Consider the following 25,971-nt stretch of genomic DNA (forward strand, 5'->3'; position numbering starts at 1 on the left):
CAGACATCATCATTGCACCCCCTGTATGGATGGGCACGTGCCATGATGGCGCCCAGGCAGCATGGTGAGGGCTTTGAGCGTGGGGATAATCAGCCTTCGCCCCGCCACAAGATAGCGCTTTTTGCCCATCTGTACTGGGCCTTAGCCTCCCCCATTCATTCATAGCTCCTCAACAGGGCATCAGCCATTGTTTTGGGGAGAAGGGGTTTAGCCTCAGCTGGAGGAATGCTGTACATAGAATGAGCTGGGTCTTCCAAGGCCTGTCCAAACAGAGTGCTTCAGAAGACCCTGAGTCTCAGGAAAGAGAGTTGTGGATCTCTTCCCCGGAAGAGGGAGTCCCATATTGGAAGTCATGCTGGTGAAGGTTGGAACATCTCCCAGGACCCAGTCTAGTCTGGTAGCCATCTGAAAAACTTCCCAGTTGGAGAGAAAGATTCTGCATGATCAAGGTCTGCCTCATGAGTCATACTTCTACGCTAGTGTCTCCAATGACCCTGACCATAATTTGCGTGATACCACACCAGAGAAAATCAGATTGTTTATCTTGGTATCTCCAGTGTTCTCCTCCAATGAAGTCCATTCTTGCTCACTTGTGACAGCCCTACAGTGCTCTGGAAGACTTCAGCTGCTAGAAGGTCAAATGGGTCTCACCTTGCCATTTTATTTTTTATGTGTTCAAACCAATTAGCTATCACCAGATGATCCAAATCAGCAAAGACAGAGCTCACAGCAGGGCAATTATGTTGTAAATGGCTTTGTGTTTGTTTCTTTTTAAGACTTTGACACTAAAACTTCTGTGAAGCACAGTGTGTTCCTTCTGCAGCTTTCTCTACTACGCCCCCTCAGTTCTTCCTCAAACTTTATGACTCTTTGGTGGATCTTGGGATTCGCTGAGCAATAAGTGACCTTGTTTGGTCATGGTTGTTTCATGCCTTGGATGGGAGATGGATTGGAAGTACCTTGAGCACAAATTGGCTGTAGTTAGCAGAGGTGCTAGAATTGATGCCTTCCTAGGGAATCTAGGAAGCAGCCATGCACAGCCTTGGAGCATTGATCCATCTAGCTCTGTGTTGTCTACCCAGGCTGGCAATTTCCAAGTTGGCAATGGCTCTTCAAGGTTTTCGACGGAGGTCATTTTGAGACCTAACTGAAGATGCTGGGGATTTAACCTGGGAAATTCTGAGTGCAAAGCGTTGGCTTTACAACAACGCTACAGTTGTTCAGCTACCATTCCCTTGGACAAGAATTACTTAGAAGATAGTAAGATATACCCAGTTCCTATCATCATTGTGCTCCACTCCTCTTGTATACCAATAACCTGGGCTTGTAAGAAGGAAATCCCAGAGGATGCAGGCAATCATAGGGCAAAAAGATTACAAGTGAGTCAAGCCAAAATTCATGAGGTTACCACACATCAACAAACAACTTGAGGGCACACACACAATCCAATTCAAGTAAAATAAATGCAGACTTACATATAGTCTACAGATCATATGTCTCGGTGTGTTTGGAAGTTAAATTAGACCTGACCTCTCCCTAGAAGCGAGGGCCTGATTCCCACTACCTTTTAAACCGGATCGCAAATCGGTTTGAACTGGTTCAAATGACCCTGGTTCCCACTTGAACCAAATCACTGAAGCGATTTGGAGAGGGGGGGCTATGCGCGAGACCCATTTAATACACATCTTTTTGACGCTGATGTTTTCCACGTCTTTTTCGATAAGTCGATTCCACGCAAGTGCGAACCAGATGCGGATCGGAATCTATTTAAATTTGCCCTTCGACCAGCTGGAGCGGGTCTGTTTTGAATTGATTCTTTCATGAATGTGAACCACAAGTGGGTTATTTTATAGGTGAGAAATGCAATCGGGACAAATGTAGTGTGAACCACGTCCTGCTGTTGAATCGATCCATCAATTCAGATCTCAGACTGATTTATTTTGTAAGTGGGAATGAGGCCTAAGATGACTAAACTGAGGTTGTCATACTTTGGCCCTAAAATGAGAAGAAAGGACTCACTAGAAAAACCATTGTACTTGATAAAGTGGAACAGGAAAAGAGGAAGACCATATACCAGCTGGATAGATTCATTCAGAGAAGCCATGACCATGTCGTTGCAAAAGCTGAGCAGGGTGGTTGAGGACAGGACAACTTGGAGGTCTCTCATTCATAAGGTTCTCATAGGTCAAAGTAAACTTGAAAAGTGTTAAAATAAAGTAAATAGCAGTTTTAAACAAAGAATTACACATCTTGTATATACAAATGTCCCTGAGATGTCTCTTTAGGGCTGCATCTGCATTGCAGAAATCATCCAGTCTGACTCCACTTTAACTGCCAAGGCTCAGTGCTATGGAATTCTGGAAACTAGTTTTGTGAGACATTTAGCCTTCTCTGTCAGAGAGCTCTGGTGCCACAACCAAATACAGTTCCAAGAATTCCCTAGCCTTGAGTCATGGTAGTTAAAGTGATGTCAAAGTGGATAATTTCTGCAGTGCGGATGCAGTCTTGGTGAGGATTAGGGCAACATTTTTCACAGAACAGACAGGGTTGGCTTCACTAAAAGAGATATCAGTTCATGTGCAATATATATATATATATATATATATATATATATATCCAGTGGCACTAACCATTCCCTGTGAAATTTTGCTTTGGAGGAAAGCTTGCGCTGCTGGCACAGGAATGTACAAGAAGCAAGGCTTTTGTGAAGGCGTGAGCCTGAACAAATGAAAAGAGGTACAGCGGGGGTTCAGAGAAAGGTGGCGATCCTCGGATGGGTCAAGCAAAGAAATCCTTTTCATCATGTTGTCACTTTTTATTTCCATACAACCTCCAATGTAGCAATCAGCCATTCCATCTCAGCATGGTGCTCTGCATTCACAAGTTGACTCAGCGGTAGGCTGTATAAACACGACTCCTACAGGAAGGAGGTTTATGTCTGTGACATTAGTCTTGTTCGCAGGGGTATAGGCTCCACATTCCGGCCCCTTCCAATTTGCTGAAGGTAAACACTCTGCCTGGCTTTGAGACTGCCTTTTCATAGGGCTGCCCCTCCGTCCCTCCAGAAATGGAAACGGGGGACCAAAGGCATTCATTTGAAGTCCATTCGAGCTGAAAGAATGCAGGATTCGGGTGGCCTGGTGGGAGGAACACATAGTTTATTTTGAATTGGAAATCTCAAATCCTGACCCGCCACATAGAATTTACTCTATGGAGGGAATTTGACAACGAGATAATTCCAATTCTGCCACGAACTCTCATTTTCTCCCATACATTGGATGGCTTTTTGGAGGAAGGGGGCACTTTGATATCACAGAACGGATACAAGTTTGTGATCAAACATAAGAATGTTGCTGCTGCTGCTGTTGTTGTTGCTCTCCTCCTCTCCTCTTTGTTTTTAGTCCTTTTTCCCCAAACTCAGATACAAGATAGTCTGATAGTTGAAGAATATAAAAGATCGGCATTGCTACGTATTCAAGCTGTCATTCGCATTAAAATGATTTAAAGCCTGTGGTTAAGAATGATGGCTAGAATCCTGTTGGGGAGTTATGACTATGTAACCTAGAGTTATAACTGGTTGGGATTCACAACCCATACATATGAGTCCCTATATTGGAGAAAGGTGGGATATAAGAAATAAAATGATTATAATAATAATGATGATCATATGTCCTGGTTTAGGAGGACACACAGGACTTTATTGCACGTTGCTTTTAAACCACCATTAACGTTAGAAAATAGCTCCTTTGGCAGTACTTATCGCATGTTGCTGTCTTGGTTTTGTTGCTATGGCTTTGTTCCCACTGTGGTTTAAACCAGACTGTGATTCCAAAAGTTCGGTTTAAACCACCATGATTCCAACTTAATTTGAATTGCTGAAGCAATTCGGAAAGCTGGGGGGCATGGTTTTTACCCATTTAACACGATTCAAAAAGACACTGGTAAAATGGGGTGTTTTGGGGGCTGAACCGAATCATGTGACCTGGCAGAGATATAGATCCCTCCATTTGCTACTCTCATCATTACAGGAGCTCAGCAAATCAGATATTATATAAACAAAGTATGTGGTTGAAACATTGATTTGATGGCAATAAAAGTGTGCAACCCAGCCTTTTTTTTTGCAAATGGAAAGGAATTGTTCTAGAAGAGTTTATCCCTAAGAGTTTGTTCCTAGCAATAAACTCTTCCAGAACATAGCCACATAGCCTGAAAAACCCACAAAAATCTATGGATGTCACCCATGAAAGCCATCGACTTCACGAAAGGAATTGTGTGTGTGTGTGTGTATCCCCGCATATCAGATATATTCATTGGGAGATACATAGAAAACAGCGGGAAGAGACGGATTTCTACTGCACTATTTCGGAAGGGTTTAGTTCTTTGTAGACATGCAATATAGTTTCTGGTGCTACTTAGAAAGCATGTGTTTGTGTGCATATGCCCGTGTGTGTGTGTGTGTGTGTGTGTATGTATGTATATATAATTTGTCCTGAACTTTTCTCAATTGCTTTTTTATCAGGCTTACAAATCAAATCAAATAGGTAGATTGAAAAATCGGAGCAATGATATTATTATTATTATTATTATTATTATTATTATTATTATTATTTGCTGCACGGGTAGCACAATGTATTGAGTTATGCTCGCTCCCGGACCGCCGCCGCTATTCTCCCCGGATTGAAAGAGAATGAAGGCGCAGGTTGCAAATTCACTTGGCTTTCCAGCATTACTGCTTAAATCAAGAGGCCTATTCAAGAGATAGAGCAAGCATTCATTACACAAATCAATTTGGTCCAAAGAACAGCGCAGTGGGTACTCAACCATTGCTCACATAATATTGTCGAGTTAATCAAATAATGCCTGCAAGACATTCACAAAGCCCCCCTCCTCTCCCCTACAGGGCTTTCTTTCTTTCTTTCTTTGAGAAATAACTTGATTGGTTTAGCAGCACAAATAATGCAAAACTCTGTGTGTGTGTGTGTGTGTGTGTGTGTGTGTGTGTGTGTGTTTTAAAAGAACACCATAATAGGGTTAAGAACGGTTATGCGTTTCCCAGTTAAACATATGCACAACATTGTGTGGTGCACAGACTGGACTGATAGTGAAAAGGGGGAAAGTAATTGTTTTGTTTTCCTTTGTGAGTATAATGGCCTGGATCCTGTCGATAGTCACTACTAGTGTAGATCCATTAACACTATGGGGTTTACCTAACTGTTGACTCACCAGAGAATGACTGCAATCAAAACTCCACAATTTACGTTGTAGTGTAAATATCCACATGCGGAGATAGGCTATGCCAGGTTTACACACTCCCAATACAGAATGGCGACATTGTGTGACACGTGCCAACGACTGGCAGTCACTGTGCAAGGAACAACGCACAACCACCATGTGCACAATTTGCAATCTACATGATCGGAAATGCACAGTCTGCAGTGCACAGTGTTGCTGCATGCACAACTCTGCTTCTGTATCTGTCAGATGAATACATCCATTGTGTTTTGGCAAATAAACCATCCATTATCACTAACAGACCTCCAGCCAACAATGGAGTCAATGTGTTTATTTTACTAGGGTCTACCTCTTCCATTAAGGGAGACGGTATAAGGAAGCACTTGCACAAAATGAAGGCAGTATATGACATTTTGTTGATGTCGCACCAAATCAGAAGCTGAGGACCTGAAGCATCAGAAGCACTGCTTGCTTGAACAGCATGGTTTCACATCATTTTTAAGGCGTGTTTTCAGCTGGATGTCCAAAGTTTTTAATCTGTGTCTTGTTTTAAACGTTTTCGCTCAACTGGGAAATGGCACACACACTGTGCTTTTTTCATGCAGAATAAATCCCAAATTGCAAATATTCTTGCCCATCTAGGATCCTCTTCATTAAGGTTTCCAAATCGTTTTGGGAGCATTTTGGATTATTCTGCCCATCCTTTTACCCTTGTGAAAAACGATGCACCATTGCATTAGTGTCATCCCCAGTATGGGAGTTCATGGTTTGTGTTGGATTAAAATCTGATCCATGTTTATGTCTGTGGCCACGGTGACAAAGGGATTCTGGGATTTATAGTCTATAAACAGTGCCTTTTGTGCTTTTGAACCAGTGAAGAGAAGGCTTACCTGGGGTCTTAAGCTTTGCTCTACAGCCCTCCATGAAAAACTGGGACTGCAGTCTAAGAAAGACAGAAGGAAAGAGGAACTGAAGAAACAATAAAGTATTGAATTTGCCAGAGAGTGAGTGAAGGGAAGAAAAATAAACCTCAGCGAAAAGGCGAGGGCTCATGCCATGGTGAGGAATGTAAATTGGCTAAAGGATGATAGATTAAATTTGACATACGAAGACACATTCCATTGTGAAGATGCATGCATGCCCTGCATATAGTTTCTCTGCGCATTTGTCAATACCTAAATCAAATTTCGCCAAGATTAAACTTGTGTAGCTCTGCCTTATTGATTGGGTTAGGAATGATTATGGAAAAATGAGCCCCTGAGTCCCAGATTAAAGGAGTTGCAAAATGCACTCAACAGTCTTCAAAGGTTTCAGTAATTCGGACGCAGAAGATGGCGACTGCAATCCAAAGGCTGGGGAGTCTTCCATCTCCTTTGTATGTTAATGGAAGTGGATTTGGGTTAGTCAGCCTATGCTGCGGATGTCCCAAACAGGATCTGTCCCTTCCTTCCAAAAGGCCCACGGTTATCAATAACTGGCGTAAAATACGTAATGGTTTATCAGGCCTTTTAAATTAAAAATACAATCTCAGTGGAGCCAGGAAAAAGTCATGTAATAAATGGGTGGAAATGACCTTTTCTGTAGAGATGACAAATGAGGCCTCAAGTCCCTGAGCCAGAAAGCTGGACATTATAGTTGATGTCTATAGCACCACAGATTTATAGACCAATGGTTGGTTTGTTGTTGTTGTTGTTGTTTATATTCCAAATAAGTTAACTCAGATTTCATGGGAGGAGGCTTTGTTCCTCTGAATATTGGGTCATGAAGTCTTCTCTGTAATGAATCTAGAGAATGTATGATGAAGCATACCAATATTTTATAGGTGTAAAGTGGTACATGCACCTCCCTTCTCATGGTTCCTTACCTGAATTAACTCATTTCCCCCTTCTTTCTTCATCCTTTTTTTGTTTCATGACAGTATTCTCAGTAATCTGTTATTGCAAACTTGAAACAAGTTTCCATATCTTGGCAGAAAAGCTATGCATAAACATAGTGCGCATGCACATAGGGATGCATATACCCCTCTTTGGTGGCAATTTGTGTGGATTTGTGGGCCTGCACCCTCTTCAGCAAGCATTGAAACAAAGAGTAAAGAATTAAAAAGCAAACAAACTGTCCCTCTGAATTCATGCTTTTACTTCATCCCCCCCCCCCCATGACTTGTTTGAACCAGTACATTAAATTAATGAATGTTCAGAAATATGTATGTACAGAACATATATCTGTACTTAAACACATAGTGCATCTGCAGTATAATTAATTAGGTATTCCATATTGTTGTGTGAAAGAAAGAAAGAAAGAAAGAAAGAAAGAAAGAAAGGGGATGGGAGGGGAAAGCCCAGAGCGTTTTTAGCATTATGTTTTACACAAGACCATTAATTTTAATTTTCAAACGACATAATGAAATTAATTGCTTTCGTACTGTAAAAGCAGAATGCCTCTTATGGCAAGAACAGAAACTGTAAGTAATATATGTATGTACCGTGAATGTGACTTTTGGCAACTTTTCACAGTATTATTATTATTATTATACTACCATGGTAGTATGGAAATGTGTGTGAGAGCCTTCAGGTCACCTAACAACTTACGGCAACCCCATGAATTTCATAACATTTTCTTAGGTAAGGTATCCTCAGAGGTGGTTTCGCCAGTCTCTTCCTCTGAAATGTTGGCTCATAGCACCTGGCATTCCCTGGCAATCTCCCATCCAAGTGCTAACCAGGCTTGACCCTGCTTAGCTTTCAAGATCAGACAGAGTCTGAGATTTAAGAGAGCAAAAAGGAAGTATTTCTTTATGCAAGACGTAGGTTAAACTGCTGTAAACAATTTGGTGATGATTACAGCCAGCAGGAGCAGAAACAGTCCAGAGGTCAAAATGTCGATAGTCAATCCGAGTCAAACAAACCAAGTGGAAGGATGTACAGAAGGGAACACCAGAGAAATCATTGACAGAAGTCACAAGGATCAAGGCCCAAGGTATCAAAGCCAGGGAGATAAGATGGGCCTGTATATTTTTCCCCATTGTGCTAAGGCTTGGTCCCACATTTGTGCCATTGACTATGACTGTTTCCTTCTTTCATGGACAAACATCATATACTGGTGGTAGCCAAAGGCTCCAGTCCATAAACCATCACTCTGAGTGACACTGGTTTATAAAACATTTCCTATTACAGTATGGAAATCATTATACAGCAGCCTAAAAGAAAACAGTCTGAAATCCTATGTTCAGTATCTGTCCATCTATCAATTTTTCCAGTTCTCAGTGAAGGTGGTGATGGGTATCCAGAACTTGCAGGTGGCTCCACTCCTTGTTCAAGGGCACATGAACAATTATGCTTTTCCTGCATGTGCACACACTCCACTAAATGCATCTGAGGAAGTAGACAGAAGTCTACAAAAGCTCATGCTGCCAACTTCTTTCTTTCAGTTAGTCTCAGAGATGCTACAAGATCTCTCTACATACTGATTTTACAGACTAACATGTCTATACTTTAGCGAGATCCTGTAGCACCTTTGAGAATAACAGAAAGAAAAGAGTTGGCATCATGAGCTTTTACAAACTTAAATCTACTTCCTTGTCCATTCCAAATGTATCTGAGAAGTAAACTTAAGTCTATGAAAGATCATACTGCCAACGTCTTTCTTTCAGTTGATCTCAAAGGTGCTACAAGATCCTAAGTAGGATGTGCCCTTCACTATAAACACTTGTGCAACCTAGATCAGTAACTTGAGGTTCCTGTTGTACAGTCCTATGATGCACTGTAACACAACAATATGAATGTATATTTATGCTGTGCAAATGCTGAATGGGATCTCTGACAGTGTTGTTCAGGAAGGAGCATATGAAGAGTGTGCATCTTCTCATGTTCTAAACGCAACTGGTTCTTCCTTTCTTCTTCAACCTTCATATTGCTAGAGATCTGAATGACGCAGAGCTTTCCAGGGAGGGAGAATTCCTCTGCAAGAGTAGGGCTTGTGATGGGATTAATGGTCTTTTCTCTCCCCATCCCTTACCCCTTTGCCTTCTTTTAGCAGACAGATGATGCAGCACAGACTGACGGACAGCAACAGACACAATCCTCTGAAAACACAGACAACAAATCACAGCCCAAACGGCTGCATGTCTCAAATATACCCTTCAGATTCCGGGATCCGGATCTCAGACAAATGTTTGGGGTAAGCACCAGTCAGTTCCTTATGATAGTCTTCCAAATAAATGAATATCATGAGAAGAATATTGTCTCCAGCCCATGCATGTCATCCATATCATAGTCTGAGGGCGGACAGTTGCAGTGTGTTTGGGGAATGTTTCTTTCCTTAGTTCCAGGGGCTGCATGGACTTGCAGAAAAACTATATGAAGCAAGAAACAACAAAACCAAAACAGAAGTAGCTATCTCTGAGGCATCTACACTGTTGAAATAAGGCAATTTGATACCACTTTAAGTGGTGTAGCCTCCATCCAATACAATCTTGGGATTTGTAGCTTGAAAAGGTCTATGCCAAAGAGTGCTGGTGCCTCACCAAACTATAAATCCCAAGAGAGTGTAAAATGGAGCCACAACACTTAAAGTGGTGTCCAAGTACATTATCGCTATAGTGTAGATGCATCCTTGGAAACTTTTCCTAGTCTCAGGTTTCAGGGGAAGACAGCTTTTAGTTTCTCAGAGAGAAAATCTCCCCAATGACACAGTATCATGTTAAAGACACATATCATGCTATATGTTTCCATGCGCTAGTGCCCTCTTCCTCAGAGGCATAAAAGCCAAATCTGTAGTCCATAAAAGTTTGGAGCATAATACATTTGTTATGTGCCACAATGCTTCTTGCTGGTGTTGTCGTGACAGGCTAAGGCTGGGAGTGTCCACATGAATAGCCCAAGGCTTTGGGGTCTTGTGCAGCCTTCTGTTTTTGCAATTATGGAGCCCTGGTGGCGCAGTGGTTAAATGTCTGTACTGCAGCCACACTCAAAACCACAAGGTTGCGAGTTCAAGACCAGCAAAAGGGCCCAAGCTCGACTCAGGCTTGCATCCTTCCGAGGTCGCTAAAATGAGTACCCAGACTGTTGGGGGCAAATTAGCTTACTTGCTAATTAGCTTACTTGCTGTTCACCGCTATGATCTTTGGAATAGCGGTATATAAATAAAACAAATTATTAATTATTATTATTATAGTCCCTGACAGAAAAGAAGTGGGGAAAAGTGGGAGAAAAGAAAGTTCCAAGCAACCGACAGCAATTCTGGTTAGGCTAAAATTGCTTTTGTGCCTTGATTCGATCTACTATCCTGATGAGGCATGCTATAGCCTGCATACAACCTCCTCCCCATGTGGGCCCATAGCCATTTGCCTTTTAAAAACCTGCATGAAAATTCATGCCCATTTTCAGTGGCAATTAATTCAAACTTTGGTACACGTTTTCCGCAATGTACACAATTTTAAGAAGCATGTTGCTCTCATATATGCCTTTCTGAACACAGCTGCTTGCATCGTGCATCATACCGGAAGATTGTAAAGTTCTTTTATACACAATCAAGTCTCATCCCTACATGTTTTCTGGCTGATTTCCACTTCTTACAGTCATTCACTGTCCAGGGCGAACAAAGGTGTAGGAGAGCCACCTGGATGTCTAGAGGACCAAAGGGAGGAATAGTAGTAGAGTAGTAGTAGTAGAAGATGGAAGTGCGCAATTCTTCCTTTCACCACCACCACAAGAACAAAGGTCATAGGCAGTTATGTCTGCCTATGTCACCATCAGGATGTCAGCCAAAATACCATCATGTATATCTTTTTGTATACCAGAGAAGAGAAAGTGCATCATAAAATTCAGAGAAGCATGAAAGTGGAAGGATAGATGCACTGCAGATTGTCTATCTGTTTGTGAAAGTGTGGACCGAATGCATTTGTATTAAAAGAGAAACCAAGCCATGCTTGCCCTACTCTCTACCTATTGGTGTCCAGCCACATGTGTATCCAACCAAGGGTGAGAATCATGTAACGTTCTGAACGTTGCTGAACTACAGCTCCCAGCATTGCCCCTCATTGACTATACCAAGTAGGACTGCTTGGAGTTGCAGTATAACAACACCTGGGCAACGCCTAAAGAGCCACACAGTCTCCATTCCCTTCTCTAAGCCCAATGCACTTCCTAGAATGTCTATGGATGTGACAATGGTGCAACTTTTCCCCAACAACCCAGAATGGAAGAGAAGATTAGAAGCACCAGGTTGTTACAACTTGAACGGCTTCATCTCCTGACTAATATTGGCAGACCTACCTGACACTTTTCAGTTTCCTACATCCCCGACTGTTCCATGTTTGGCCTTTGATACTGCTGTGTTGTTTGTGTTCTGACATTGGAGCACTGGTACTCCAGAGAGCTTGGGGTGGCCTTGTTAATGACACTGAAATAACCAGACTTGACAGTATGAGTGATGTATTGGAAAATGTCACACTGCATGAGTGTGTCAAGATTTGTTATATATATATATATATATATATATATATATATGAGACACCGAAACTCTGTCTCAGTATTAATGTCCAGCTTTAGCAAGCTGTTTTTGCTGAATTCACAGCCGAGTAAAGTGGGAATCTGACATCCTTCTCAAGTAAGCATATTAGGACTCATGGTATATTAGGACTCATGTAGTCTATTGTCCTTCTAGCAAAACAGGTGGGGAACACCATGTTAAACAAATATGTTGAACCAGTTCTGCAGATGGATTCACACATGTGCAAATCCATCTGCAGGACTGGTTCAACATGTTTGTTGGACATGGTACCGCTGCACATCCAGATATAAATGCAGCTGCGCACTTGGTTTCACATTCCATTGTGCATCCAGTTGTGCATTTGGTTCCACATTGGGTTCTACAAGATTGCCACTCAACACAAGACCCTTGGTTTGTGAAACAACACTCTGAATCTCAGCCATTACTGGACTGTCACTCTCATCTGCCCTAGGCAACATACTCAATGGGGAAGGATGATGGAAACCGCAGTTCAACAACATCTGGAGCTCTGTTCCATAAGATACGGTTGCTTTTTTCACCTCTTTACTGGGCAGGTTCAGATCGTGTTCTCATAAGAATTTCCCCAGTTTCTGATTTGGTACTGAAATCCAATTGGGACTGCAGGAGAAGTTGCTAATACCACACACAAAACTGCCATGGAGTTCTTGCTTCACAGAGATATTTCACTGTCATTCTGATGGAGAAATCCCCTTCTGAGCATGAATACTTCAATCCAGTCATGGAGTTAACACCAGCTTTCCTCCTTTAATTCATTTGCATGTAACATGTATCTCCACCGATGCAAGAGGTGGCAGAAATGTAATTTGTACAAACTGCTGTCATCTACAGCTTCTTCAACTTTGCCTGATCCCCATGAAATAGCTGTGGGGAAGGAGCCTCCAAGAGTGTAGAGTAAGTCTGGTGTATGAGCTTTGGGCATTGCAAAGGGAGGAAGGGAATACCAACCTATGCAGTGTCCCCAAAAGGGACATAGTATCCCAAGGGAAACTTGCTTGGGTATATGATATGAAAAGGATGCCACTCCATTGGCATAAAAGAGACACAGTCATAACTTAACACTAGACTGCAAGCATTAACTGAAGCTGAAGAGTGGGAGATGCAGGATGGATCAAAGAAAGTACTGAGTTCCTCAGCACATGGTTATGAATATGGAATTTGCTACCACAAGATGCAGTGGTTGCCACCAGTTTGGGCAAGAATGTTAAGTACATTTGTGGAGGATAAAGTTCCCCATGGTGGCTAGTCATGACAGGGAAATGTCACCCGCACAAATGATCAGCTCATCCCCATTTGAATTAGCCTCACTTCAGCATGCAATCATTTCCCAATGTGACGCAATCCTCTAAAACGCAGAAATCGTCTTGTGGTGCAAAACATCAATGTTCCCAATGACGTGCCTTTGAATGCTCATGTGACCTTTTCTCTTTCTTTACAGCAATTTGGTAAAATCTTAGATGTTGAAATTATTTTTAATGAGCGCGGCTCAAAGGTAAGCACTCCGATACACCTGTGGAAATGTTGAATGTGCCTGAAGAACTGAATACAAACAAGAGGAAGCGACTGCACTCCTGTAATAAAAAATTCCCCTTAAGTATCCATCTGAACAGAAACACTTATTGGGCTCTGTACATTTCCAACCGGGGCACATATGCACATTTTTAAGTCAATTTCCCAAACAGCATGAAATTCATTGGCCTAATTGTGAATCCTTTAAAAGGGGTTTCTTTTTCTAAACCACGATAAACTGTCACCGGTTAAACGGGAATATTGCTTTTTTTGCTTTTAAATATAACCAAGTGTTGTCTACGGATTCTCTCTCCCCTACCTGATAATTGCCTTACTCATTGTCTGAAATTAGTTCAAGCTAGCAGGGGAGGAAGAAAAGGTAGTTAGAAAAGGCGTACCTTCTGCTCTCAAAATGGAAGCAAGTCATATAATCTAATATCCTGGGGAGTAACTACTCGATCAATGGCAACAGTTCCTGGTTATGAACGCAGAGATCTTTAACAGGTTAGTTAGTTAAAATTTTCAAACATTTCTAAGACATAAGGAGAGACTCAGGCAACCCTATAATACCCAGGCACAACTGTGCAAACAGAGGCGGGGTACAGACCACCAGAAAGAGGTGGCCGGGAGCACCTCTCTTTTCCGCGTAACCGCACCGCAGCAACCAGATTGCACAACGCGGTTACGCAGAAAGAAAAGGAGCACTGAAAAGCGGCTCCTTTTAGCGCTGCCGCAAACTGCCTGTCCCAGTTGGTGAAGATTCTCATCAAACTAGGTTTTTCTTGGACACAGTTTCTTGTGATGCAAGGCACCCTTTTTTCAACCATTTTTTTAATGTGAAGCCAAAGGCTTTCATGGCCAGCATCCATAGTTTTTTGTGTTTTTTTTCGGGATATGTGGCTATATTCTAGAAGAGTCCATTCCTGATGTTTCACTATCTTCTCTGAAGATGCCAGCCACAGATGCTGGTGGAATGTCAGGAATAAACTCTACTAGAACGTGGCCACATAACCCAAAAAAAACCCCACAAAAAACATTTTTGGAATGTCTTTAAATATTCTTTCCATCCCTACTTGAGACTCTAGCGATGCCTATCAAGGCGACCTATCTGGTCCGCATTACATATTATGGGTACAGTAGCCAAAGTAGTGAAATCCCGTTCTGGAAACCTGCTTCATAGATGATCAGAGTGTTCAGGCCCAGTAGTAACTGGTGAGTTGGAGCAGTGAATTTTTTTGGACTTTAGAGAGAACTTTGCAAGGACTATCCATAGGGATGACCCTAATTTGGAGACTTGTATTGGAACATATGGATGCTGACAGAAGGTCAGCCACTCCATATTTTTGCCAAAACCTTAAAGGAACTGTCCAGAGCTTCTAATCAAGAATATAGAATGGTTAGCCTTGTGGTGACATCCATATATTCAAATAGCAGTGAATCTGTTAGGGCTGTAGCTTGAATGTACAAGGAGTGTTGGAACTATTTGGGGGGGATAGAGGTCAACAGCTTTGCATACCTCCTTTAAAATGCCACTTGAGATCTAGAGTGGGTTCAACACCACAACAATATTGGAACTGTCCACGATCATGGCTTGTCTTTCATATAGAGGAGAGAAAAAACGATCATGCTTTGATGACTTGCATATGGATATGATCAAACCTTGCACTCTTTTTCTATCTATCCCAGACTTTGTCATAGCCATTGACCACCCAAGACATTGACCCATCTTGCTCCGGTGGGAGAGGAGCACTGTCCTGACTAGGGGCATGTGAGAGCACAGGGATCATGCCATCCTGGTTTGATGCCCATTCCAAAATCCCAATAGAATTCTGTTTCACCCTATTACTTTAATTTGCTCATGTACCAACGTTACAGAAATGCAATGGCTTCTCTTTCGATGTTACTGTTCTAGCAGAGGAAGGCAGCTCCTTTCCCTTTAAACATTTTGATATTGGTATTGTCCTTCTCTCCTAGGAATGTCATTATATTTGGGGGGGCGGTAAGAGAGTTTAAAACAGATTTGTAGTGTTTTATGTTTAGATGTGTTAAACTGTGTAGGCACTGTGAATAGATTCCCCCCGTAATAATGGAAATGTCAAAGTTTTCAGTCAGTTGTTATCTGGAAGTTTTAAAATGGTAGTCAGGCTCTAGCTAGAATGAATTGCTGAAAGTAGTATACTAAGCAAAGAGCAGTGTGAAGAGCTATGGAATTTATAATCCAATATTGTGTTCCACAAGATGGATTCAGTCCTCCCTAAACTGTAACTCCATGTGCGCTTTGGCATATGGACACACCAACATATACAATCCTTGCAGTCATGGCTCCACCATTCATTTCACTTCAGGCAGCAGAATTGAGAGCCTCTTCCACAGTGGTTCTGCTTAATGACAAGTTCTACAGGCGAAGAGCATGGCAGATCTTGCAGCCATCCAGGGATGGCTGGAAAGAAGGTCCTTCCCAAAGGGATCTCACAAGATGTGGGTTTTATGGTGGCTTCTTCCCACAGTGCTACCTCAGGAACTGGAGCAATACCAAGATAAGAAGAACCCGTGTCCTAACAAAATCCATTTCTGTTGGGCCAATAACTTTGCAAATTCTCTCTCTGACAGTCGTGCATGTGGGCTCACACACATTTCCTGTCTATTCGGGGAGGAAAAGAGAGGTTTGATCATCTTGCTTTGTTTAAACCCCATATATTTCTCATTGCTTACAGTTACAGTAAGACAAAGGAATCAGAATCCTATGGATGACATATGATCCTGCATCCCTAGGTTACATGTACCTTCATGCTATTTTGAAAGTCTTAAAGGAGGTATTAATTACCTCCTTGTTTGCCCTCCATTCAATATTATGGAAAAAGTTGAAGCACATACATCAGCTCATCTTGCCAGTACTACAGTAGCCCTTCTCCTGTGGCCATTTAGTAGCTGATGGAGAGTCAAGAGGATGAGAGAAGCATTTGGTTGTGACCCCATTGCCAGACACAGACCAAGGATGACTTCTATTGAGATGCCCTGGAAAGTCTTAGCCCTTAGTCTGTATCATATCCAGAGATGTTTCTGATCACCTCCACTCTCCTCCACCCATGGAATAGACATTGGAAGAGGGGCTGCTGCAATGTAATGGTAAGTATAGGGGTGAGGAGAACTTTGGCCATTGCAGAAGGAAGAAGGTAATACCAGCCTCTGCAAGGGTCCCCCAAATAATTTATATTTGCAAGTACAGGAGGTGTGAAAGAATCTCTGGCCCCTGTTAGAAATTCGTTTTGTGAAGGAGAAGGCGAGGAAGAACCAGACAACATCCTAAAGTGTAAAGATATATAACTGAGCACTAAAATTAGAGTCATCCAAGTTATTGTGTTCCCCATCACCATTTAGGGATATAAGAGAGGAACAATAAAGAAAACTGATAGAAAGGAAATCAACACATTTGGGATGTGGTGTTGGAAAAGAGTGCTGAGGATACCGTAAATAGCCAAAAAGAACAGATCAAATGAGAACTCTCCCTGCAAGCCAAGATGATGAAACTGAAGTTGTTGCACTTTAGTCACATCATAAGAAGGCACAACTCATTAGAAAAGACAATAATGTTAGGAAAGGTAGAGGCTGGTAGAAAGAGAGGAAGACCACAAACCAGATGGATGGACTCAATCAAGGAGGTCATGGACCTGAATCTGAAGGATCTAAGCACAACATTCTAAGACAGGTTTTTTTTAGAGATGTCTCATCCATAGGGTCACAGTGAGGTGAGGAAACAAGTTCCACATGCTTTAATATGGTCAACTGTTCATTCCCTTTAACATGTTTTGGCCCACAAGAGAAAAAGCCTACAGCAAAAATCACTGAAGTTACAAACCCTCTCCAAAACACAGAATTTTTGTATCTAAAAACAAAGAAATTTTGTATTTTGTATAGCCTGTATTTTTGGAGAGGGTTGATAACAAAACAATGCAACTCAGTTCTGCTGCCTCATTTGAAATAAATGGGGATATTTCTTGCCTATTTGGGTTCTTGCTCTTTTGTTTCAACTTGAATAAATCATGTGTCCTTCCTGTTGGCCAGTATTGAGGTTCTTACAGGAGCCACATGGAGCGCATCAAGTCCAAGCCACTTGCTCCAGAGGCACAATGATTGATGGAACCTAACAGCTACCCTTTATGGGCAGACTCCATGCTTCATACGTGTCCAAGGATAGGACCCTACAGAATTCATCTGTGGCTTCTGGAGCCACAGACTTTGACTTCATTCCTGCTCCTTGGTGACCGCAACGGCCAATACTGGAATGAAAAGAAGGGCTAGGTTTATATCCATCCAGAGCTTAGCATTTTGAGTAAATTGTCTTGAAGATGTTATGGTAACCATGACCTCATTCAAACATAGCCTTGCTAATACATCCAGCATGCCTTGGAGTGTGGGAGAAAAGCTTGGACTTCCACATTCATGCTCTAACAACCTTACAAAAGACGTTTCGTGTAAACCGGGGCTTATGTGCACCACACACCTCCTCCTTTGCCGTGGAGAGCTGATATCGGTGGCAGTTGGTTGCTTCCATGTCAGTAGGACACTGAGTCCTCATTAAGTTTTAGTCCAAATTTTAAAGGAACTATCCAGGGTGTTGAATCTATTCTGGGGATGGGCTTCCACTTCTTGGATAGTTCCCTTTAAAGTTCACCATAAAACCCACTGACATGGAAGCCACCAGATGTCCCTGGCAGATATCTCCTGGAGCAGGAGTTGAATCAGACTCTGGCTTGTCCTAACACTTTATCGCATGGCTAACATGGATGGCAAGGCTCTGTTGAAACTGAATCAGAAGTGCCAGAACTATGCACATTTTCTTTTTTGCAATTAAATAAAGAAGACAGATGAAAACACAGTCTAGTGGAAAGTTGATCCAATTGTTTGCATTTTTGCATTATGTTCTACCTTTACTCATACCATTTAATTCGGTATAAGAGTCAGGGACTTTACGGTTGACTTCTAGTCCCAGTTTTCTTCCGTTGGCAGTTCTTTTGTTTCATTTTCGCTTTGGTTTTGGTTTTCTGTTTCTTTTTTTCCCCTCCTCTTCCAATTTTCTTTTTTTTCCTTTAAGGTCAAAAGAATGAAACGTTCTAGATTTCACCCAAAAATTATCAACGACCCTAGTGTTGCATGCGAAACAAACAAAAAAAAGAGAAATGTTTCTTTGCTCCACAATGGCATGTACCACCAACCAATGTTCTAGAACAGGTTTGCATTCCGTGTTGAAATTTGTGCCTATGTTTTCCATTTTGTATTAATTATGATTTCGTTGAGCCAAATCTGCATGTCATTACGATAGCGGTTCACTTTCTTTTCTCACCATCTCCTTTATTTATTTTGTTTTGTTTTAAAACTCCCCACCCCGACCCCCCAACATAATGACATGGCTCCATTTGATCCGGATTTCTTTCCTTTCTTTTTCTTTTTCTTTGTTAGATTTCTTTTCCTCTGTAGTGACTATTTAGAGCAACAAACAAACAAGCGGACAAAACAAAAAAATGGTATTTGGTGTTCATGCTTTGATATTTTTCCAGGAGACATTCTCTAACTGACGAAAGAGAGAGAGCAAAGTTGTTCACCATCGGTCTCTTTGTTAATTGCGCAACTCAGAACGATGATCATATTTGCAGATGACTCTATAATTCGCACGTTGCGGGAAACGAAGAACGAACGAGAAATCTGCTAAATTAAAGAGGGGGACAGAGAAAGAGAGGGGAGGAAGAGAGAGACAAAGAGAGAGAGAGAGATTGACAAAGAACATAAGCAAAGAAGTGGTCATTGTCTGAAATAATGATACGCATGTTATTCTCCCCCTTCTCCCACCTGCATGTAGGGATTTGGTTTCGTTACTTTCGAAAATAGTGCTGATGCGGAAAGGGCGAGGGAGAAATTACACGGCACCGTGGTAGAGGGCCGTAAAATCGAGGTGCATGTTCAAAATATTTTCCTTTTCATCCGTTTTGTAAATGTCTGCCTCACTCTCATTCGTTGTTTCAAAGGCATCATTAGCGTCTCTTGTGTGCTTCCCCCTTCCCCTCCCATTGTTTTTATTTTCTCTATACATACATATATAAAACTTTATATATGTATATATATATTTATAGGTATGTATATACGCACACGCGTGTGTGTATATGCGCATGCGTATAAATAAGAGAATCTGGCCCTCCTTGAGTTTTCTTCTTCTTTTCGTTTCTTTTCAAAGATGATTTTATTTTCTCCCCCCCCCCCCGTTTGTTTGTTTTGTTTTTAATTATCTTTCTCATCATAACTTTTGTTGAAAGTTGAATGATAGACGCGTGGCAAGCTTGACTATTTTGCGGCGATTGGAAAGGTTTTGTAATTCAAATGATGGGTGCAATAGGGTTTTTTTTTCTGTAAAACAAAGTGAAATAAAATTGGAAACTGAAAAACGAAAGCACTAAGAGGAAGCAATAAAGCAAAAACAACAACAACAACGCTAAGGCCTTTTTGTTTTGTTTTGTTTTGTTTTCTTTGTTTCAGACTTATTTGATTTGATTCTGTTTTGTTTTCCCTTTTTCGCTACAGGGTTGATGTGGGATCTACAGTGGCTTTCAACCGTTGGCTTTGACAAGCGTTAAAATGATTTTGTAAAACGAAACCAAAACTATATCTCGATAAAATAAAGATATATTAAGTTTCTTATTATTTTTTTAAAAAACCAAAAATTTTTAAAACACTGAAAAGCAATACAGTAGAGTCTCGATCATCCGACAAAAACGGGCGGGCTGATAGTCGGATATCCGAAAATGTTGGATAATCCGGAGGGTCCAAGAAAAGCCTTGGAATCACTATGAATTGCAAAAGTATTGAAGTTTTACTGCAGTAACAGTAAAAGGTAACATTGCAGTAACATGGCAGGAACAACACTGTAATGTATAGTTCAGTCCTCTGAAAATGTAAAGAAATCACTGAGTGGTGACATCGGATAACCCAGAATGTCGGATTATCGAAGGTCGGATAATCGAGACTCTACTGTATTGAAAAAGAACCAAAATGGCTCGTTTCTGCTCTGGACAAATCCAAGTCCGGTAAGGAGCCCTGATGCCTCTCAATTCTTATCCAAAATAAGGAAGCTCCAAAATAGCGTTTCGACTCCACAAATGAATCCCCTTCAACACTGCCTGACGAATATTTGTTAGGATTTTAAAAGAAAGAGGGAGAGAGAGAGAGAGAGAAAGAGAGAGAGAAAGAAAAAAAAATACCAATTGAAAATTGCTGTCGTCCTTTGAGTAAGATGTCGCATGTTTTGCCTTCTCATTTTCCCCTCCTTCGACGGTAGCCCCTAGGGCCCTCACCAAACTCTCAGTAACTCTGGTAACTGTATACATACCCCATGCTGGCGATGGTGCTGAATGGTAAGTGGAGAAGTCCATCTGCCGTTTCACGTCTCTCTTTTTTTAAGTGCTGATATATATCTATATATACCACGTGGATTTTTTTTTTTACTTGTCGTATTAAGTTTTCTCAATGCTCTTTTCTCTCTATATACGTTTTTCCCCCCTTCCTTCTCTATTTTGGTAACGCCTGCAAAAAAACCCCGAGTGTCCGTTTTTTAAAGCAAGCCTTGGAGACACTGACTTGGATTGAGGATATGACTTTTGTGCACATCTTACTCAGATTGTGAATTCCATATTGTGTTCAATAATGCACCCTCTTTTTTATCCTTTTTCGTTAGCTGTGGTTTGGAAAGCTTGAATGGTTTTGTTAGTTTTCTTGCAATGAACAAAACGAGGCTCATGTTCCCCAAAGTGTCGAATGCTCCATGTTGCTTTTCCAATGGTACTTCTCTGAAAGGGTTATGTTGCACACTGCTAGGATTCGTTTGTCGTTTTCTTTTTCTTTCCTTACATTTCTTTTCGACCTTTGGTTTCTTCCCTTGTACCTCGTCTCTTCCTCCTCTCTACTCCACTGCATGCTCCTTCATGCAATTTCGTTTTCAAATATATATCTATATATATTTTGGTTTTGAACTATTTTATCGTTTCAGTGTTACCATGGAATAAAAAAAGCATGCTCAAAATCTTCAGTTACGCAAAATTTGCTTTCAATGTCTCTTTATTAACGTTTAAAGGAGATAATGATACTTCGTTGAAATGATTTGTAAAGTTTTATCAAATGGCAGTGGGAGTACGCATAATTTTAAATAGTGTGTTTTTTGTGGTTTTGTGTTTTTTTTGTTATGCACTTCCTGCCTTTGTCTTAATTTTAATTTCATTTAAATTTTGGGAGCATTAAATTAAATTGCATTTCTACACGACTAATGCCAATAATAATGCATGCTTTTCATTAGCGTCATGGATGCTTGTGTGTTGACCGAAATGGTAGTGATTTGTTTTTCTATGTGCTTAGGTAAATAATGCAACAGCTCGCGTCATGACAAATAAGAAGACTGTCAACCCTTATACAAATGGTAAGCTTCAGAAAGATATCTTCGTGTTTTTCCATTTGAATTTACTTGGACAAAGGGCTTATTGACCCAAGGCAATGGCTCTTAGCTTGTTGATCAGATTTGTTTTAAGGCCCGAAATCCTTGTGGTGACATAATAATAATAATAATAATAATAATAATAATAATAATAAATTGTTTATTTATTAACCGCTTTTCCCAAGATTAAAGCGGTGTACAGGTGTCAGTAAAGACAGTCAGTAAAAACAGTACCACAATTCACATATTAAAAATACACGTTAAAATGAATTAAATCCAAAAGCATAGTTAAAAACATACAGTAATAATGTTAAAATCATGAATATCAATATGTCAGTCAATAGGGGAAAGATAATCTTAGAAAGAATTGGGAGGGTAGGCTTGTAGGAAGAGGTGGGTTTTTAGTGCCTTTTTAAAGGCTTCTACTGTTCCACGAAGGCGAATCCCTTCAGGTAAGGCATTCCACAGAGAAGACGCTACTGCCGTAAAGGCCCTTTGTTGAGTAGTCGCCAGTCTCACCTTAGGGTGATTGAGTAACAGTTTTCCTGTAGTCCTGAGAGTCCATAAGTAGCTGTTAAATCTAACACTTGTGTGTCTCCTTGGATGGCCTTGCTTGGAAGAGGGATTCGCTAACTCCTCCATTCAGTTGACCATCACACATGGACAACACTGCTTCATCCTGTACATAGACCTTGAACATGGCCATTTAGTGGGCCAGGTAGAGTGAGAGTCAGTCAAGGAGTATCTGACCATGTTCCTAGACATGCATTGACTATGTTATCCTCCAGGACACTGAGAAAATCCTTGGAAGGTCTTGGAAAATGTGTCTTCCTTCTGCAGTTGGCTGTTGCTTGGTTGTCCCTCTCTGAATCCACTGGCCACTGAATGGCTATGAGGGGTCACCCACCATGCAGACCTTGTTGGCTCAGGAAGATGGTCTTGTGTCTGGAGGTGATGGATTCCTCCATACGCCATGATCAAAAATGTACAGTGAGCCCTTCCCTTATGCGGGGGATCCATTCCGGACCCCCCACATAAAGGAAAAAGCATGGATGCTCAAGCCTCATTCAAATGAATGGGGCTCGTGCCCACGGTGGCATGGCGGCAGCGCACAGGGCACACGCCACAGGAGCGCGCACCGTTGTTTCCTTCCAGCGCATACTTCCCTCACTTCCTTTGTGGTTTCCAGCGTATTCTGGAAGCCGTGTAAAATTCACCCATGTATAACATGAGCGCACTCTATGTGTTGTTGTTCTCCCACTCCTCCTCCTTCACAGGATTTATTTGGCAAGGTTTCTTCAAAGGAGGGTTGCCTAGCATAAGGCCGCACAATGAGTTTCCTTGGCTGAGTGGGGAATCAAACTCTGCTCTTCTATTCTATGATTCCATGATTCTTCCAGAACCAAAATCCAACACTCAAACCACCATGCCTTGTTGGCTCACAATGGTTATGTCCCTTCAAGTTGACTCCAGTTTGCATGTGCTTGAAGAAGTAGACCAAGTCTACGAAAGCTTATGCTACTTTTTTTTTTTACACAGTTAGTCTGAAAGGTGGTACAAGATACTGGCATACTGGCATACTTATATACCAGACTAACACAGCTATGTCTCTTAACTGGTTAAGTATAGGTAGATAAGTAGCATCTCCTGGCCTTAGCCACCCTGCCCCAATTCCAACACAGCCACCAGCTACTGTGAGTGATGGAGGACTGTTCTCCTGTCCATCAATGCACAACAGAATGATGTTTCCATTCCCCTTCCAGCAGCTATTTCAGGTGCAACAATCAGAAACAGGATCCCTGTTGCAATGCCTCCTTGCACTAGAGATCACTGGAAGGAGAGGGGTGGAAAAGTCAATCTGCTGCACCCTGATGGACAGGAGAACAGTCCTTTATCTTTAAGGCGGAAGGGGAGGACTATTATGATAACAGTTATAGTGCCACAATCATGAATGTGTCGTCTTCCTGAATGTGAATCATGTATGGATGTGTAACTCTAGGTTATGAATCAATAACTGCAGTATAGTGGGTCCTTGGTGTCTGCTGGGGTTTGGTTCCAGGTCCTCCCCTCCCATGGATACCAAACTCTATGGATGATCAAGTCCCATTAAATACAATGGGATAATAAAATGGTGTGTCTTATATAAAATGGCAAAATCAAAGTTTGCTCTTTGGAATTATATTTTCTTTAATATTTTGAACCTGTGGATGCTTTCAAAAAAACTCTGTGGATAGAGAGGGCCAACTGTACAGAATTCTAACCAAAATCATTATATTCTACATCTATCTATATATCTGTATGGGCATAATTCAGAGACATAGCCATGTTAGTCTGGAACGCCAGTATCCAAATAGGTCTTGTAGCACTTTTGAGACGGAGTGAAAGATATTGTAGCACAAGTTTTGTTCTACTTCCCTCCATGCATCTGAGGAAATAGACCAAGCCTTTGAAAGACTATGCTGCGACTTCTTTCTCACAATTAGTCTCAAAGATGCTACAAGGTCACTTCTGCACAGACTACAAGATCTCTTTGCATACTATATATCTAGAGCTATATACACAAACATACACACACATATGTGTGTGTAATACAACTGTACCATAATAATGTATGTATGTATTTGTTTGCTCTATCTGATCTCCCATCTTTAGCTGTAGCAACAACTTGGTTTTTCTTTCTTCCCTTTGCACAATTCTCTCGAAAGCTTTGGAATTGGACATATCAAAACTTTCCGTTTGGCCCATTTCCATAACCCTGTAACTTTCTGAACAAAGATCTTATTTCCCCGACTCTCCTCCAGGGAAGGGAGGAGGAAAAAGACAAAAAGGAAACTTTACACAGCTGATCAATAAAGGCAGCTTTCCATACCCAACAGAGATGCAAGCATCAGCCATGAAATAAAATGGACCTTATTTCTTTTTCCCCCTTTACATTCCAGAGCTCATTAGTGAGATGCTTTCCGTCATTGAAAGTGGGGCAAAGAGAAGCAGGCGGCGTTATTTTTTAATGATTCTGTCATATTTATCTCTCTGTGTCCTGGCAAAATGAAAAATAAAATAAAATAAGAGTTCTTGGTTTGACATACAATTATTAAGCTAGTTACAGTAAATCACAGGGGAAGGAAGCTTTGAAATGCATCCTGTTTTGCTTGGGATGGGGGGAGAGAAGCTTTTATTTCCCTCCCTCCCTTCTTCATCTTGGTCTGAATATGTTTAGTCCAAGCAATGCAAAATGAGCAAGGTCTCATTCATAGCCGAGTATTTCCTGAGCGTGTCATTTCTCAGAAACGCAAAATGCAGACTGATGGGGTCAGTCAATGATATTTTGCTTTGACAACACATTATCCACATGTTACATTGGTTTGGGCTGCATAGATTTGTGTGTGTGTGTGTCTGTATGTGTTGAGGTGTGATGCTCCCATTCCTTTCACTAATATTGTGACTGCATTCATGTAGAAGACGAAAGCTTTCAAGGCCGGCATCCATAGTTTTTTGTGGGTTTTTCAGGCAATGTGGCCATGTTCTAGAAGAGTTTATTCCTGATGTTTTGCCAGCATCTGTAGCTGACATGAAGAGAAGGCTGGCATGGGAGAGAGGTGTGTGTGTGTGTGTGTGTGTGTGTGTGTGTGTGTGTGTGTGTGTGTACATACATACACATACTGTGTGACCCTGGGTAGGGAGGAGTGATTTGCATGGAAATCTGCATATTGTTCTGTTGTTGATGGCAAGGCCTCAGGGTGGGAGGATATGCAAAGAGGATTAGTGTTTGCATCAGCCATCAACAACAGAACAATGCACAGATTAACATGGAGATCACTCCTCCCTACCCAGGGTCACAGTGTATATATATATATATATATATATATATATATATACCCAACTCTCTTCCATGTCAGCGTTCTCTGAAGATGCCAGCCACAGATGCTGGCGAAACATCAGAAATAAACTTTTCTAGAACATGGCCACATAGCCTGAAAAACTCACCAAAACTATGCTTTGGGAATGGCACATGGCGTGCAGCACAAAAAGAACCTGCCAGGAGCCTTGAGGAGGTCGCAGTATTTGTCTGCTGTATCCTGGGCAGAAAGGGGCAGTGTCTCACTATCCCTTTCTGCCCGTCTCTATCATCCCCTTAATCTCAGTCAACAGGGAGAAAATGTCTGAGATCTTTTCATTCTTCTGCATGAGAACAAAAGAAACCATTATTTCCATATAATCAATTTGTCCAAAAT

At 41.4% G+C, this 25,971-nt stretch overlaps 1 protein-coding gene across 11 annotated transcripts in view; it reads left to right on the forward strand.

Annotated features, from left to right (window-relative positions):
• RBFOX1 (RNA binding fox-1 homolog 1) overlaps positions 1-25,971 on the forward strand; it is a 1,300,148-nt gene that overhangs the window by 1,170,286 nt on the left and 103,891 nt on the right. For 9 of the 11 annotated variants that reach the window (XR_016282484.1, XM_089540301.1, XM_089540299.1 and 6 more), the window contains 4 exons: positions 9,265-9,408; positions 13,199-13,252; positions 19,124-19,216; positions 21,664-21,724. Coding sequence is in view for 10 of the 11 variants with exons in the window: in XM_089540301.1 (XP_089396427.1) it covers positions 9,265-9,408; positions 13,199-13,252; positions 19,124-19,216; positions 21,664-21,724 (352 nt within the window). In the remaining variant the exon portion in view is untranslated. The remainder of the gene's footprint in view (positions 1-9,264; positions 9,409-13,198; positions 13,253-19,123; positions 19,217-21,663; positions 21,725-25,971) is intronic. The other 2 variants (XM_089540304.1, XM_089540308.1) reach the window with 1 other exon arrangement.

This window comes from Sceloporus occidentalis, unplaced genomic scaffold, assembly GCF_023333645.1.
Source record: "Sceloporus occidentalis isolate IW3139 unplaced genomic scaffold, rSceOcc1.0.p SCAF_10, whole genome shotgun sequence".
In the NCBI taxonomy this organism is placed as follows: Eukaryota; Metazoa; Chordata; class Lepidosauria; order Squamata; family Phrynosomatidae; genus Sceloporus; species Sceloporus occidentalis.